This window comes from Corvus kubaryi, unplaced genomic scaffold, assembly GCF_017639235.1.
Source record: "Corvus kubaryi isolate FWS band 111438036 unplaced genomic scaffold, C.kubaryi_AGA036_p1.0 37334, whole genome shotgun sequence".
Lineage (NCBI taxonomy): Eukaryota > Metazoa > Chordata > Aves > Passeriformes > Corvidae > Corvus > Corvus kubaryi.
This window is the reverse complement of record NW_024581108.1, coordinates 14,273,276-14,291,560: the sequence shown is the minus strand read 5'-3', so window position 1 is coordinate 14,291,560 and position 18,285 is coordinate 14,273,276. Positions and strand designations below refer to the sequence as shown.

The 18,285-nt window shown below is 38.2% G+C and overlaps 1 protein-coding gene across 1 annotated transcript in view; it reads right to left on the bottom strand.

Moving 5' to 3' along the window:
* LOC121665729 (vitellogenin-1-like) overlaps positions 1–17,360 on the bottom strand; it is a 44,390-nt gene extending 27,030 nt beyond the window's left edge. Inside the window, exons 1-13 of the mRNA XM_042030394.1 lie at positions 17,321–17,360; positions 16,994–17,014; positions 16,617–16,768; positions 13,926–14,177; positions 11,614–11,775; positions 10,771–10,922; positions 7,935–8,085; positions 7,679–7,836; positions 7,414–7,579; positions 6,204–6,326; positions 4,429–4,647; positions 2,151–2,368; positions 1,973–2,070 (exon numbers count right to left, since the gene is read on the bottom strand). Coding sequence (XP_041886328.1) covers positions 1,973–2,070; positions 2,151–2,368; positions 4,429–4,647; positions 6,204–6,326; positions 7,414–7,579; positions 7,679–7,836; positions 7,935–8,085; positions 10,771–10,922; positions 11,614–11,775; positions 13,926–14,177; positions 16,617–16,768; positions 16,994–17,014; positions 17,321–17,360 — 1,912 coding nt within the window. The remainder of the gene's footprint in view (positions 1–1,972; positions 2,071–2,150; positions 2,369–4,428; positions 4,648–6,203; positions 6,327–7,413; positions 7,580–7,678; positions 7,837–7,934; positions 8,086–10,770; positions 10,923–11,613; positions 11,776–13,925; positions 14,178–16,616; positions 16,769–16,993; positions 17,015–17,320) is intronic.
* Between the last annotated feature and the right edge of the window lie 925 nt (positions 17,361–18,285).

The window sequence follows — 18,285 nt, the reverse complement described above, 5'->3', positions numbered from 1 at the left end:
AATATATGAATCTGTGCATACTGAAAGTCAGATTCTCTCAATCCTCACACTGAGAAGAACCTGGGTCACCCCTTTGATTTCAGTAGCAATGTGTAGAGCATGAAGCACTATTTGTGGTGGTCGTGTGTGACAAATTCCAGATTAGAGGTAGATTCAGCTGACATTATTGCCTATCATTAAAAATTCAGCATCTAGTACCACAAAGATCTGTGATGCTGAGGGCAGATTTTTGTTTTTATCAAGGAGGTAGGTACTGCATTACAGCCGTCACTATGGTAACTCCTCCAGAATGGACTCACTGAAACATGTTTTACCTGTGGCTAGTGGAAACAAATCAAATCAGAAAGCTGGAGGATGGGTCCTCTTCCCATACCAGTGTAGTAGGAGATTGACTTAATTTAGCTGAGTTATCCAAGTCTAAGTTTAGCATGTGTGAGAAAAAGATCTCGTTTTTTTTCTTCAGGATGAGGACCTACCTAGGTGTGGTAGCCAAATTTCTGACAATGGGCTTCACCAGGAAGTAACAGCAATTCCCTGATGTACTGCATTCCCAGGCTACAGCCAGAATAAAGTATTCCATTTCACATAGCCCCCCGCCGGCATCCCTCATGCATATTGCACCTTTCTTTCTCACTGTGTGAAAATTTAGATGGCTTAATTTTAAAAGCAAAAATAAGAAGACAAAATGAGTACCTAAACCAAGAAACAAGTATCTTCATATTAATGGAAAATGTATCTATCCCTGAATGTATTCTAAGTAGTACAAAATTCACATGGTGTATATTAGTGACTGTATTTCTTTGGGCACTTGCTGTCTCCATCACTGAGGCAGCAAGCATGTGTACAGCATTTTACTGTGCTACTTGCAGTATGTATTATATTTATTTCTATTATAGAGCACATTAAATTGTCAAGTAAAACCCACAAAACTGGGGCAGGACAATAATAAGATTTACAAAAGTCCTTCAAACCACACCCCTGTCTCTAACAAGAAGGCAGAAGTACTTGTACACTCAAGCCCTGTGGATTTCAGATGTTTCAGAGTCTCTTAATATCGATTACTTTGAAAAGAATCTTAACACATACCAGTGAATAACAAAAGTGCTAAAAACATCCAAGTCCTGATAGATAAACAGCATGTGTAAGGAAACTGTGTTTGGAGATTTAATCTCCCTAGTCTGCCAGATACATATGCCAAATCTCTGAGGCTGTCATGGTCATTTACATAAGGGAGTTGCTTAAAAAATCTACTGAGAAAAATAACACACACGGAAAATAGCAAAAACTACAATGTGGCCCAGCAAGAATCTGTCTTCTAATCTGGTCCTTCCCTGCTTTCACTACATTTTTATGTGCAACTCCCTCTGATGTAGCTGGCCAGTCTCCAGATATCATGCATGGATCTGCTCATTCTAGTAAAGAATCTTGGTAGGAAGATGCAAGAAAAATCTTTAGACAGTAAGCCTGACGTAGCTGCTCATGGGTGCAATGAATTGTCACATCTGAATGTTTTCAGAGTTGTCTGTTTCACTGGGCACGGTTGTTAGGGTGAAGAGTATTTAGCATCACATTGAATGCAACAGAAGTTGTAGGTGTTCAACACCGGCAGTAATTTAGGTCCCTTCTGTTTGTTTGGTGCTGAACAATAGTATGAAATTGTTAAGCACCACTGAGACTATGGTGTTTGATACAGGAGCATGTGCCTCCCCGACTAATGAAAACAGAGGGTTAGAGCCCCACAACCCCTCTGGTAATTTCATGCTGGCAGTGTACAATGCAAAACACACAGGGACCTAAACACTCTTCAAATGGAGAGCCTGAGATTATAGTTTTTTCACTGAAGATAGGTAAATATGGAGGAACAGCATGCAGCCTAACAGCTGGATAGGAGAACTGGGCTCTCATACTATACAGTTTTTTTTTTCACACATTCACCAGTATATATTTCTCTACAAAATCTTCTGGATCTTACCTTTAAAGATACTGAAGCGGAAAACCTTGCTGAACTGATACCCAGATCTGTCAAATTTGGGACTTAGTGCTCTGATAGCCATTCTGCAGGCAGAAGCCCTGAAAAAGTTTAGTGAGCACATTAACGTTTCAATTAGTTTGCAACAAGGTTTTTCTTCTAGGAAAGGAATTTTCCTTACATCACTTGAAGATCTGGAGCTGTGCTTCTACCCAGGGCTCTCAAGTGAGAGTAGATGAAACTTGCCACTTGCATGCTAGGCTCCTTCAGCACAGCATCAGCTAATGTCATCACTATTGGAAGACCTGGCTTGGTTTCAAGCAAAACCACTGCAGCTAACATTCGGATTCGAGAATGAATTTTGTGATTCAGGAAAATCTCAAGGGTAATAGCCTGGACCTGAAAACAATAGATATATTCAGTTTTACTGTATGTTTGAACATTTTGCTGATAACCACCCAACACCAATGAATGATCTGTTTCATAACTAGCGCAGTAAAAATTTGGATTATTTAATTATTATGGCAACACTGTTCCTGGTTTCATAGTCTGAGGGCTGGAAGCGACATTATGGTAATGTAGTCTGACTTCCTACACAATCAAAGCTGAGGAACTTCACTGGATAACTTCTACATCAAGTCTTTTACACCTCTTTGAGCTATCTGACTCTAGGTAAAAGATTTCATGAATCCATTCCGTACCTGAGAAGTGATTTCAGTGATCACTTATCCCTACTCATAAAGGTATAACTTATTTCTAATAATTTGATCTTCTGGGGAATCTTCTGCTAAATAATAGAATTAGAATGAAACAAACAAAACCTGATTTATTACCAGAAATCTCTATGCCATATCGGCAGCTTAAACCAAAATTTAATGCAATAAATGTAAGTTCCTCAGTACTACTTGTGGTTGATGTGTTTGACCTCAGCAATATTCACTACCAAGACTAATTTTGAACTGGAATATTTGCAGTTTCCAGGGCGGGGACTGAGGCCTTTGGTCCTAAGCTTTAAAATGGGTGTGGATGATGCACCACTGTTCTGGCAAACCATCTGCACAGCCCTATCCTGCCAGGGAGAGTGCACGTCCATGAGCTGTAATGAAGAATGATCCAGAAAACTTCAACAAACTTTGGAAAAACCCTGATTGGTTTTATTAATTTGAATATGGTGATCAAATACCAATGTATAAGAAGTGACAAAGATGCAGTAGGCCTCTTTCTAAACGAGGCTTTTCAAAATAATTCATGGCCTTTTTTACTGTTTAAGTATGCTTAATCCAAATACTGGTGTGTACCTAGCTACAAACCAGGTATTAGACTGCTTTTTGAACAATGAAAAAAGTGGTCACAATCATTAACTTGCTGCAGATCAATTTTCTCCAAAGAAAATGCATAGAAAATGAAACTGAGTGGTCTGGGGCACATGTGGAAAGCCAGGCCAAAGAGCAATCAGAGATGCAGTGTTGTTCTCAAACACCAAATTGGTTTTTTTTTTCTTCCCCAGCAAATACCTTAACTCCTACCCTTGCAATTCTCTCCCTTCCTCCCCTGCATTTCCCCATCCAGCTCCTGCACTCTACTAAATTGTTTCTTTATTCTTTTTGTTAAAAGCATATCCTGGCGCACTATTGTCTGTGGATCAATATGTGCACTCAAACTGGGAGTCACATGCAAAAAATGAGTGTAATGGAAACCCTGATACTGATTAGTGGGTGAATAGTTAATGAAAGCTTTTATTTTACTTTTTATATTAAGATTTTACTTATATAAAACAAAAAATTTCAACATCAGGACCAAAATCTTGGAAACCTTGAAAAGGTTTCCTTTTAAAAGCAGACTGCTTTAAAGTGAAAATGATTGTAAAGTGATGTCTGTGGTAGATGAGAGTATGCTGGTGTAGCCATTGTATGTGGGATCTAATAATTATCCCAGTGAGGGACACAAGTCACATTTAGTAAATGCTCTGTTTATGACTTAAACCCGCACAATGTCTGTAAATTTGTAATTAGGATGCAAGCCCTTGGTGTCTATTTACAATAAAATCTGGTCTTGAATTACGATTAGATGTGGCACTCAGCATTCAATGTCAATTCCCTGAAAACCTTGTTTTGTGGTTCTCTCACATACCAAAGGTGAAGTAGTACTAAACACATTTGGATCAATAATTTAGTTTTCTGTCTAATGTCCTTGGAAATGAAATGTTTGGAATGGAAATGCTGATTTGTCTTCATCAACAATGAATGTATCCTTTTAATGGGATTTTTTTGTTGCAGTCTGAAATATTGGAGGTTAATGTCAAAAGAAACAAGGCATGCCAAACAAGGAATGGCTAAGTATTTTTTTTTGAAAAATAATGCAATATTTGAAAAAAAGACCTGTTTTTCCTTCATCACCCATTATTAGCAGCCTTGTGAGTGCAAGTCACAAGGGCAAAGGAGGAAGCTTTGTTTTCTTACCATTTTGGGGTCTTTTAGGCCTATGTTTTTCAGGGCCATCACAGCAGTCGCATGGACCCTGAGTGGCAAATCCGAGGCACCAGTTGCATATCCTGGCAAAAACTTCTTGATGTGCTTGATGCTGGCTGGATGTCCTACATTCCCAAGGGCTTTCAAAGCCAGGGAAATTTCTTCTGTGCTAGACTTGCTCAACGCCTCTCCTGCAAAGCCATGAAGAAGCTGAAAAATGAAAACAAATATGTTGAGCTCAATTCCAGCTCTTATCTATATTCCATCCACCAGCCTATTCAGGGGTTTGACTTCCATAATTTCAGTTTGTTCAATTCATTTATTTTAAGTATTTTCAAAGTCTTTTTTTCCCTCATGAATAGAACATTTTATTCATAGAACAAGTATAGCCAAGACAGCTGCAATGAACAGCTTCTTCATCACTCTACCTTAAAGTTATCAGGTAAGATTTTTAAAGGAAAAAATAATGGCTAGGACCTAGTTCCCACTGCCTCTCAGGGTTAATTGGGAACCCTGAAACAAGGATGCTTGAGCATCTCTGTCTCATGGTTGAAGACAGGTGCAAAAATACAGATACAATTAAACCTTCAGACCCTTAAAAAGATCCCTGAATATATGGCTAGTGGTGGTGCCCTTAACCAGCTATGACAGCCTCTTTTCAGCGTGGATTAATAGCTGGAAAATGAGATCATTGCCAAAAAATCTTTTTACAGCCTTCATTGTAAGCAACTGGATCACACTTCCATTAGTGTGGCAAGATTAGAAGTAGTTGTCTGAAAGCTGAATAAGAGAAAAGAACTAAATCCTGATAGATAACAGTTTAAAATGATAACAAATGGCTTTAAAAAAGAAACTGAGATATTAGAGAATAATTCAAATACAGATTCTGTACTTTAAAAGAACACATTTGAGATCCCTTGATGGTGCAGAAACAGTCTACTTGATATAGCTAATCAAATGAAGGGACATTTGAATTCATTGAATAAGCCTATACAATCACTTGCTTCGGGAAAGGATTTTCATTCTCTGACATAGGGCTTCTCAGATTTAATTAGCTCGAGAGCACTGGTGGCAGTTGTAACACAGGCAACGTGTAGGAAGGTTGCCCATGCCTATGTACTACAGGAAAAAAAATCATGTCAGGCACACAGTGTTTCTGGAACACCCTGCTCTCACTGGGGATGGTGGATTGATGGGTGCCAAAGACTGAACACACATTTCTCTTTCCTTTCTTGTTACTGGCTGAGTGGTTGGCCTCTGTGAACCACGACATGCGTTTTTAGAACTGGGAAATGCTATTTAATGACTACTCAAATTGTTTTGAGGCCTGCTGATTAAAAGCAGTGCAGAACAGGGAGGGTATTACTGTTGTAACAACCTTATAGTCTGTGTTGATGACTGGGCTCTGCTTCTGGCTGGGATACATTAATTCTGACAAAAACCTAGACTTTTGTGTCACTTAGTTAATTTAGAAATATGCATAATACCTGTATTTAAAGTATTTTTGAGCAATGTCATGGGACTTCATTAATAATTGGCAATAAAGCACTCAGAGATACTCAGATAAAAAGTGTTATGAATTGTTTGCTTCTTCCTCTCACTCTCTTTTGTGTGCTAATCTAAAGATAAAAATGTTGTATTTAACCAACTGGGGTTCCTTTCCCCAAAGGAAACACTGCAGTGAAGTGAAATACAGCTTTCTGAATAATGAAGAAAGAACTCAAGGCTTAACTTTTCTTTTAAATGATAAATAACAATGTGATTACCTGGAGACACTCGGAGCAGGAGTCAGATGAGGAGCACTGTTTGTGGCACAGTGAGGCGTAGCTGAGATGGCAAACCTTCCCAAGCACAGAGGTCGAGCGCGGGCAATGCTTTTTTACAATGAGCTGGGGAGAAGGCAGTTGTTCGTTACCCCCATTAATGAAGAGAAACATTATTGAAAAATATGTTTCTGCCCAATGAAAGACAAAACCAGGCTTTTGATATTTTTTTTGTTGATGGATTTTCTGTTAATCAGTGGATAGTACTGTATTTGATAGTGTAATTGTAAAGCAATTCCAAGTAACATCTGGAAGGCAGATCTGTTGCCTTTATAGTGTTTCAGATTTAAATTTGGCATAGGCTATAATCCAAAGGGAGGAAATCACCCCGTTATGGAACAGAAAAATGCACATTATTGAAGAAACATTCATCATGTTTTATGATTGCCTCAGCTGTAGATACAATGAATTTGAGATTTGTTGTGAATGGACCTCAGTGCTTTGGGCAGACAGGAATACTTTGTATAAATGTAGGAGCTGACAGGAGGCATCAGCCCGCTGCTCTCTCGTGTGGGAAGCTGAGCAACACCACACAGTAACAACCAGGCTGTCATGGCTTTCGCTGAGGGTAAAACCCTGGTCTGAGGTTCCTTGTCTCTACCTAGGGTAGGCAAAGATAAATTCTTGCATCTGAGACTGGGATGAAACCCTGCATATAGGGTTTCATATAGAAAAAATTGCAAAAATAATTACACTTTCTCCTACGTGGCCTTCACATTGACATAATTCCCTTGGTTTTGACAGATCTTCTCAAATTCATACCCATCCTTCTAGGTCAATTAGGACAAACACACGGATATAACAAATATGTATTTCTTGCTCCCTTGTCTTTGTAGACAGTCAGAGAACTAATTTGATGTAACTATAAAGCACATTTGGAAAAAGAGCAACTAGAATCCACTGTATGCAGCAATACCCCTCAGAGACAGGGGTTATTTGGCTCTTTATTTCCTGTTTCATTCTGGAGTAATTTTTGCCCTTTTGATTTGCATTCTCCTCCCCTTAAGACAGCCAGGAAACAAAGCCCTTTCAACCTCACTAGAGGACATAAAACCTTTATACTTTCAAAGCCTTTACTATCTTGTCAAAGGAATAAATACAACAGATGTTAGAATCAGCAAAGAGTGGATAGAGAGTGTTTAGAGAATCCTACCGTTGCTTCCTCCATCACATCCTGAGTTGGAGTGCTGGAGTGCAGAGCCACAAGCACTGCTTGAGTCACTTCCCAGTTGGTGAGCTCTTGCCTCTCCATTTTATGCCGCAGGAACCTGAGTGCACGGTGACTGGCCACTGCAGGAATTATATCCAAAATGTGGCGCCTGTAATGGGAAAGACAAGCAGCATTTTCCAGATCTGCCTCTGGAGACAGGCTTTCCAGAGGTTCTCCGGCAGAAAAGTACCACCTTTGTTGTCTGTACCTGTATGCTGGCCGACTGGAGAATTGCTTCCACACCGACTCGTAATTCTCCTCATTTGCTGCACGGAAGAGGTGCAGAAGCTTGAGGGCTTTTGCGGGTGCATCACTGGGAAGCTGGTCAGAGGTCACCTCTACTAATTCTTGCAGGCTTTCCTCTATCTGCAGAAAGATGAAAATGCAGGAAGCTCACATGCATTGTATCCCACATGCACAGATTTTAACCTCCAACAAAGAATCTGTCCAGTGGCTGAGTTTACCTGGCTTTCCACATCTTTTATTTTGAATAAGTGGACAGGAAGCTGAAGCAGTTCACTGCCAAACTGGTACTGAAGGGACCCACGATTCTGGTACTCTTTTGGTGGGACCTCTGCCCTCTGCTTCTGCACATCAGTCAAAGCAAGTCTCTGCCTGGAATGGAGAACCCCAGAAAGAAAACATCACAAGATGCAGGGTACAAACTAAAAAAAACCCCAGTAATTGTACTTCCCCACAACTGCAAAAGGTTTTGTTATTGTCAGGGCAAAGATATTTACAAAGAGATGCATTTGGATGCGATGCTCAGAACCATACTCTGAGGAGGTATGCACTTGCACAGCGGGGCTCCGATCAGAGCCAGCCTTTGCCTTCCTTTGGGAATAACCTGGCTTGAGAGTTTATGGAAGAAGAGGGAGGTGAGAAGCTGTGGCCTGAAGAATATCACAGGAAGGATGTGTTGCGTCTTAAGGAGTAAATTATGGACTGTAGAAAAACACAGATGGGAAACTTGCTCAGAAATTATAATTTAATTTAAACATTTTAAGAAGTTCATAAAAGCTGTTATGTGTCTGTGTCTCCTGGAAGCTTCAAATGGAAAGTTTTTAGATACAATAAGAAATGCTACAATAGTTTTACTTGCACTATTACAATTCCCTCCCCATTTTGTTTGGTAAGCTGAATATCCTCGGGACTACAAAAGAAGGTTCTCCTGAAGCTTTAAATTGGATTTACCAAACAAAAAAGGGCCACATACATTCAGGATTAGTCTTTCGAAAAGTGCTCAACCTTCTGAAAACTTTTTAAGAAGCAACAAACCTTCATCATTTGTTATTAAGGATAATTTCATTGAGAGACTGTCTCTACAAATATTTGCTATCTTTTTACATTTTCAGCTAAAGATATGCAACCTATCCTACCAATTATGTTTAAAATGGGTCATTTAGGACACTATAATAAAGTCAGGCATTCGTACTGAACAACTGAAAACATTCCAAAAGCAATATTGCTGTACTACAGAGTATCTCAAAATCTCTGCAGAAAATTGGTGTGTTTATTTTGGAATCTCTATGATCTTCTGTATCATTTCTATTTGCTCCTTCCATATGGATTGCAGAGAACGGCTGCAGAAAAATAGCATATAGCTGCTTTAAAGACAAGCAGCTTTCAAGAATTCAAGAATTTGAATAGAAATCGCTACAGAATCAGCAGAGATTTTTTATCTCTTGACATTTTGTACAATATTATTGAAACGGCATTTGGGTCAGAAAGTATAACATCAGGTACACTTGGACAGATTTAACTTCCCCTTCAAATCATGATGCATCTATTATGTCTTCATTTTCATTGTTTTGGGAAGTGATATAGCTGCCTAGAATAGATGGGAAAATGTTATATTCTGAAGAGAAGAGAAAGTGAGTGCTAAAGATAGGATTAAAGTGGTGAAACAATAGCAAAACCTCTCTTGGCCTTGAAATGTGCTGCAAGAGTCTTATACTGAACAGGCCTGAAAACTCAGATCCAGGTGTTTTAAGGCCTTGATAGTTTTTTTTTTTTAAACAGAGAATGCATTGTGGAAATAACTCCTGAAGACTTGAGTGAGATATTCACATCTTCCCAACTATCTTATATTTGTCCCCTTCAGCTGGACATAAAAATGCAGAGAAAATGGGAAAAGTAAAGGTACTACCCTTCTGAGAGCTGAGAAAGAACTTAAGGAAGACATTCTCTACAGGCTGCAGAAGGGGAGTGTAAAACGTCATAAGTCCATTGTCTCCAGACTGTAGGTGACTCACAACAACCTATAATTCAGTAAGAGCACTGCAGTTGTGTCTATCTACACCTTGATTGCAAAAGATAAAAAAGCCACTTTCACTGTTCTGTTTGTTTTTTTCTTTGCTTGGTTAGCCAAATTGAACATGATCATTATATAAATGAAGTTATTCAGGGAGTTATTGACATGAACTTTCTGATGTTGCTGTTTCCAAAACCATATATTATACCAACAGATCCTTGCAGAAGATAATGGAGCAATGAAGATTACAGCAGCTGTAGGGTAGGATTGAAGAACACCTTCTTCACAGTGACATTTATGCAAAAACCTCTCCCTTCAGTAGGGCACTCCTATTTACAGAGCTCACAATTAAATGGGTAGCTGAAATTTTTTTCAGTAGATGAATTTTATAGATGAAAAAATTTTCAAATACTAAATGTTTGAGTGCTTGAGCTAGGAGCACAATTTCATAGACAACCATATTCTTGTTTTGCCCCAAATTTCTTTATGAAATATGCAAAATTTGCTGTAAAAAAGCAAATGCATTTAACATGCTTTGTGCCCAATTGTTTTGCAACAAATTTCCTATCAAGAAACCGTTTTGATGGCAGATTTGCAAGCAGCCCATGGTATTTAGGAATCCAAAGTCCTATCTAGGTTTCTTGTGAACTAGTCTCCAAGGACCTCTTACTGCATTATTGTTTTCCAGAGAATTCTCTTTCTTGAGTAACTGTCTTTCAAAGTATTTTACTTCAAATATATTAGTTCACAATTTCTCAGATGGAATTACATTTGTTTTGGCTTTTACGGCATAAATCAAATTTCCCTGAGAAATAAAATAGTCAAGTCCTGCCAAGTTTAGCTAACAAACTTTGGATAGTGATGTGCATGTTTCAGGTTTATAACTAACAGTGAAGGTTGTTTTTATGAGCTGTTTGGGATTTTATGTAATTAAATACTGGCAAACAATAGGCTGTGGAAGTAAAGGATTTATTTCACTTATGGAGTTTTACTCAGATTACTGGGTTGCTGAATTAGTTGCTGAATTAAAGGAATATGTATGGTACCTTGCTTCTACAATAGCATTCCCTCCTGTTATCTCATTGAAGGGTGCAAACTGGTGGATTTCTTCGACATCAGCTTGTATAATTACAGCTTCACTACGTGCATATTTAATTTTGTAATTGTAAGTAGCAGTTGCCTGGGAATTCTTGTTCCTCTTTACAATATAAAAAAAGGAAAGAAACAAAGAAAATAAAAAGTTATTGAACTTCGAAATTCTGTGACTAGAGGATGTTACCTCACCCACTTCAACCCATTTATTATCCAGGGCTGTTTTGTTCATTGGCCATAAGAGCAATCAATGTGAATTCTGCACACTCACTTCCATGGGAGAGGTCAGGCATGCTGCCTTTCTCCATTACTTCTACTGCTAAGAAGTGTTAGCTGCTTTTTCCTTTTCCCAAATATAAGTAATTGGTCATTCCCTTGAGAAGGAGACACATTTTCTAAGGAGGAGAGCAGCTGCATAAACCACACATTTTTTTATTTCAAAGACAGGATTATAGTAAAATGCAGCAGTACCTGTCTTGAATAGCAGAAAGTGGACATTGTGAGTATTTTTTTCACTCAACAGAATAGGTGAATTAACTCATGCTGATAATTAACAGTTTCCAAGCCAGCTAGCTTGAGCTAGCTCAAGTGTGCTTGCAGTACATGACAGTGTGCAGCAGAGACCTCTGCTTCTCTGTGGGATCATGTTCATACAGAAAGAAAATATTGACAACTGGATACAGCAGATCTGATTCTTCCCTCATTTTTAGTATTTCAAACGAAGAGATTATGTGGATATCAAATGGTGTTCTGCCAAAGAATATAAAATACATGTACATAATACCACTCTGATTTACCTGCTGGCAGGTCTTGCATGGATGAGTGTATGCTGAACCTGTGACAACTTGAACTTTCTTTTCACAGCTGTTCAGGTCCTTGGATTTGGTCACATAGACTAGGTTTGCTCTCTTGTTTTCCTGAATTGCATATGTTGTATTACAAATACCTCCAATCCCAGCCTGGCAAAAATGAGAACAGGATCAGAGAAGTTATGCAAAGCTTCACTTCACCACATGAAATTTCCTGTTTAATTCTGCATTTTCAAAATCACCAGTAGAAATGAATACCTTTTTTTTCATTATACTCTCCAGAAGCAAAATCATGATGATCATTACTTTCATCTTTTTTTTTTACATGTACAGGTTTTCAGTAAGCCAAATCAGAGTCCCACTGAGAGAACTAAATCTCCCCAAAGTTTCACTTGGAGCCTCAGGAAAGGGGAGTAACAGTTTTCAGTTAAAGCTGTTGATTATGAAATATGATTTGAGGAATATTAATAAAAAAGTGCCAAAATAATTTGACCAGTCAGAATGAAATCTTAACAGCAAAGTATTTCAAGGTTGGAGATGACATTCTGCCCTCCAAACTTGCTTTCATAGACAGCTTACAAATGCCTATGGAACAGGCCTTGCAATATCAGGTGATCTGTCACAATATGACCAGCAATAATTAAAAAGAATTTCAGGATAACAGCGTTTTGATTGTGGGTTTTCTTGAGTTCACAGTTTCAGCTGAGCTCTTCGATAATATTTTTAGAATATACATTTATAAGAGCTTTTAAGTTTCTACAGTCAGTGAGATTTTTGTAGAGAAAAAATGCTTGATTGCATTTTAGGAGGAAGAGTTATTTTCCTGATTTTTTTTTATTGTTATGGATAGCATAGCTAGTGCAGAGACCAGCTCTGGGCTATGTGAGAGCAGTGAAATGGTCACGTGGTGTTTAGGAGGCAAGACATACCCACTTCAGCTTAACAGAATTCCCTGAGACACTGTGTCTTTAGTAAAGGCTAGAAATAGGAATTGCCCAAGCTTTCTGAAAGACTTGTACTCTGCAAATACAAGTGTGGGGCTCTGCACACTGCAGGGTGTGGTAGAGACATCCAGACTTCAAATGGGAATGTCCAGCCCAGAGAATTTAGTGGGATGAAGCACACTCCTGCCTAAGTGAACTTTCTGGCTGCAGTTTATGGCTGGCTCAGATAGGCTAACCCTGAACCCACAGGATGGGATGTACACTTTCCCAGCTTTGTCTTTTAAACCTTTCTGCAGCTCAGATTTTTGGGACTTCTAATGTTGATCTTCCTTTGCAGAGTGACTTGAGATTGTCAAGCAAGGCTGCCAAAACTCATTAATCAGTTGTCTGAGAAAAGCAAAGAAAACTTGGAAATTATTCTAGGAGGTGAAGTCACATCTATTGCCTAGCAGTGAGAGTAGTATATACTGCTAACTGAATTAGAAAGAATTAAGATGTGAAACTAGATATGAGAAAATAGTGCCACAGAATATCCAACAACACCACACAGATTTTTATGTGCGGCAAACAGCGTGAAAAAAATTAAATCATACATTTCGTTTCCCAGAAACAACTCTACTTACATAAAAATAAATTAAAAAAATTTAGGGTTACTCTGGTCTACAGTTTCGATAAAAGTAACATAAAAGTATAATAATTTCAAGGTTTTTGCTGATCTCTGAATGGAATGTAGTCTAATCAATGTAAATATGGTTTCACAAAAACTAAACACATTGCAATTTCTGTGGTGAATAGTAATATCAGATGATTAACCTTGACTAATATATTAAAAATTGAAAAACAGTGGAAATTCCAACAGAGCATCAACTGCAACTGTCAAAGCTGTTACAGTAATGTTATGACATATATACTATTTTCTTCCTAAAAGAGGAGCTAGAAGAGATTAAAGTATATATGATTGGTAGAAAAAGTCAAATTACTGTTATTTTAAAGTTAATATTAAACTGTATTGTTAAGCTTGTTTTATACAGTGTTCACATTTTATGTAGGCTTCATCTTTCACATTTTACTTTCTCTGAAATTAGAAGCCAGATTTTCTAAGGGTTTAATTCTGCAAATGCATTTTCTGAAATACTTTCATCAACCAGTTTAAAAATCTGCTGTTCTGTTGTCCTGTTTAATCACATCTCTATCAAATGTTGTCCCATATGAAAATTAATCATGATTTCCCACACTTAGGTCTTTCTTATAATTGAAGTTCATATCAAGGATGAATTCAGAAAATGCGGTAGAAGACTCTGAAGTGAAATTTTATGTATTTACAGATCCGCCACCATGGCCAAACCCCAAACTCACCTCGTGTAAACTGTATGAATTCTGCATCTTCTTTATGCTCAACTCCAGCACGTTCATAATCCCTCTGTAGATGTTCAACCCATCATCCGAGACAGAATCAGGAGCCATAATGTTTCCCACGTGGCCATTGCTGTACTCAAACTTGACGGGGATACTGAGCAGCCCAGTCAGGGCCTGGGTCAGTTTGAGTGATCGAGAGAATGGGCTCGTGGGCCAGACACCATTGTACTCTGCAGCTTCGATTGAGTGAATCTAGAACAAAGGGGAAATACAATTCCGCTTTAATTTCTTTTCCCCAGTTAACTTTTTTTCATTATAAATAAGCATCTAGAGCTTTAATCACATCAAAAATACATGTTTATAGAACACAAAAACTCTTCAAAGGGGAAACTTAGAAGTTGTCATTTAGCATAACTAGTGTTAATACACGTATTTCCATATATGAAAGGAAGTATTTCTACAGGCTGTATTTCTACAGCCACTGCACTCTATTCTGTTTCATAGACAATCCGTATTGCCAAAGGTTGACTTGTACAAAGAAATGAGCCAGAGAAGAACCACATGAAGCAGGCTGCTACCCAAAAGTGGTGTGGAAGGTCTGCAGGAAATTGCAGGAGAAAGTTAATGTTGCATAATGCATCATTAACTCCTGTTGTGAACTCTGCCATTTCCCTCACTGAGGTCACAGAGCACAGGCAGCAACCTGAAACTAATAAACACGTGGCCTCTAGACCAGCCAGACACACGGAATTAGTTTGAGCAGCGGACAGCAGGCTACAGAAATTGTACTTCCCTACACGTTTTGCTGTGGAACCAGAGGCTGAGGCACTGTCTCCAACCCCACTCTGCACTTCATGCTCCAGCCTCAAACTGGGGCACATCCAAACAAGTAGAAAGTTGTGCTAAACTATGCATAACTTGAATAATTCCTACCCCATGGGAACAGGCATGTTTAGCTTAGTTTCTCGGAGGACCCTTCCCTTCTATACATTTTGACAATTTAAAGAGACTTTTCTCTGACACCTCAGGCTGGCAATGTGGTGCAAGATGCGGATTAGTTTCTCAAAAAGCCACACAAACTAAATTCTCATACAGCAAATCACTGGAGACGGCACTTTCATATTTATTTTTGTTATTGTTGGTGGAGATCACTGCCAACCCCAGTAACTGAAGCTTACAGGGAAGGCTGTTACAGAGCAAATCCCTCATGCTGCCTCTTGGACATGCTTCTGGCATATTGCATACAGGCAGGTTTGGGACTGCTCTGCAGGGTCAGGGCGAGGTAGTTTTCCCCAGCCCTCGGGGCCCAGGCAGGACTTAGGCTGTCTGCTTGGTTTTGAACACAGCTGGCAATTCTTACTTGTAGGTTTGTGATGAAAAAATTGTCAGCTGGAAACTGCCCAGGGAACAGAGCTTTTTGTTTGGGCTGAATGTGAACTAGTAGGCTGCAGATGAAAGTTTAATTCCCTGAACCATCCCTCCAAACTGTCTAATTTAAATATAACAGCAGCAAAATAAACTTTTCCCAGAGAAGAAGGGAATAAATGTACTATTACCTTTAGCTTAGAACTTGCCCCGAAAGTTGTTGTGTTTTTTTGTCTTTTCTCTTTTTCTTGCCCGAAATTATTTCTGAAATGGAAACTTTTCACAAATGCAGTAGGGCCAGTAAAATCATGTTAGCAGGTTTTAGAGAACAGGAGTCAATTTTTGGTGAAGACTCACCCTGGCACACCAAGAGCTGTTTAAGCAGGAATGAAGGAGGATCTGGGGTAAGGACAAGACTGCTTCTTCCTCTTTTCTGATGGGGAAGCTTTCTAGTCACCACTTCATATGTGTGACTCTTATTTCCTTGTTTTTTATGTTTTGAAATCCATCCCCTTACAAATGTCATGGAAAAACTGTTTCCCATCTAGATCTATTATAATTTGAGCTTACAAAAATACCTAGTAACAGCAGGCTAATTCAGGCTGGAAGGCTACAACATTTACAAGCATTTATGAGACAGTCACTGCACTTTTTAATCTAAAGTTTTCAATTTGCCAAATTAAAGCTTTTAGAATGATCATTTTTCTTCCCTGTATACAGAAGACTAAGTGGAGTTTGTGTAAAGCAGTTGAGGTGTGCATTTCTATACACTCATTATAAGTGGGGATAGGCTCCTATTAAAGGCAAAAGTAAATTTCACATAATCAAACCCCTTAGTAACTACTCTGCATGCAGTAAAAATATACAACTGAGGATGAAAAGAATGTCACTCAGGACCCTTCAGAAAAAGAAGCTACCAGATGACATTAATTATGCTAAATATTGAATCACATGCAACTACTGTGGCATGTTTTATTGACTTTTGTCTGCTGGTTATGAAATCAGTTGATTAAATAATCCTAGGTTGTATAGTTCGGAACAATTTGATTGATCCAGTAATAAATTATTGTGCATTTCAAATTACATTCCATTGTCTCCCTGACCACAAAGCAGAAGAAATCCTTCAAGCCCAAGGCTGGCTTGAGCTGAGAATTACCTGGCAAAGTGCAAATAGAATTTAGGGCACTGTATAAAAAATAACAGTGTTAGTTACATTATCCCTTAGTAAGCATAACACACGATGAAACCTAATTACTTCACAAAAGCTTAAAAAAGAAGCTAAGTATGATGAGAATTTTACCTTTCAAATTGAATACATTTTCTTACCCTAATAAGACAAAGTTTTGGCTCAATACCACTAATTTCCACTTTACTTTTTATTCTTATTCCAGCTCTTGCAAGTCCTTTCTCTGGAAGTCCACTGAGAAGCATGGTTTCATAATTAAATGTATAAACCTTGTTTTCACTGAAATCGGGTTCTGCAAAGAAATGGTTCCCATAAAATATTATACAGAAGGTACAGAACATATTAAACTACCTGTATTAGAACGTATGGAACAAAAAAAGATGAATTTGTTCATTTTTGCATTGCACCTGAACAAAATTAGCTGTTGTAAAGCTATATTAAACATTGATATACTTTTCAGATTCTATTTTTAATTTCACTCATTATAATTATATTAGTTGATAGGAAAATTACTTACGGTAATTAAGATGCTGGCTCCCTGAAAGAGAAAAAAAATAGCGGCATGAAATGACAAAACAAACCCAAACCAACTCCAAAATGTTAACGTATTGTGGTATAAAAGGCTAGATCTCATCTTGCACATATAGCATAACCCTTTCTAATTAACTTCTATTTCAGCACTAGCTAAATGCCTTTTGTTCCCTAAACAACAAAAGAATTAATAAAGTGTTTTTCCTACAACATTTTAAAGTTCATGTCTGCAAGTGAACTGTATTCAGATTCTGAAACCTTTTCCTGAATATACAATTTTAAATTCATCAAAGCAGATAAGTTGCATACTTACCCACCAGGGTTAAAACCAGGGCTAATATCAAGCCCCTCATGATGGGGCTAAAGTAAAGGTGAACGTGATGGGTTTTTCTTTTATAAAGGCATGTGATATCACATGTTTCTTTTGGCACATTAGTTTGACAAATAAGTGTATTCTAGAATGCATATTGATCAATCAAAAAATAAACATTTCTGAGGTCACGAATGCTGACAACTTCAAATCACCTCATGATTTCAGCTACCTTACTTTCTGTGTAGTTCACCATGTTTGCAAGCCCCGTGAAATTCAGAAGCATACCTTGGCAGGTATGTGCTGAAAACAGGTTTTATTTTCAAAATATCCTGCTTCCTACTTTTCCCCATTTCTCTACATTTTATTTACACAGTAAAAATCCTCTAAAATTTAAATTATGCAAATATAGTTCCTCCATCATAACTGAAATAATTTAGCTTTTTTTCCAGTCATGTCTTCAATCTCCTGATATTTTACTCTTCATAAGGGTCACTGCTTTGGAGACAAACCTTGCTCATATTGAAACTCTACTTTTAGAGGAGAATTTCCGGTTGATTTATAGATGTAGGCTTGAGACCCCTTAGAGCTCACAGCCATGCAACGAGAAACTGCCTTTCCATGGTATCTACCATGTCTGTCTTTGCAAGCATATCTTATTACCCACACCTGGAAAGACAAAGCTTGTCAGTACAACCATCACATTAGCCTGTGGCTAATAGTGGAAGCTTATACTATGAAAACAGGAGGGAAATTAATCTCTTTGTTTTTAAGGAGAATCTAATAAAAAGTGAGTTACGTTTCCAGCAGGACCTCAGTGAGTTGGGAGCATTGGAAGCTTCTCAGTAGGTTCTCATGGGATTTTTGCCGCTGTCACTCTTGGGGAGATATATCCAGAATTTCCCACTTGCAGCAATAACATTTAGATCAATCCTTAGCAAAATTATGTCAGGAGGGAGTTTGCTCCC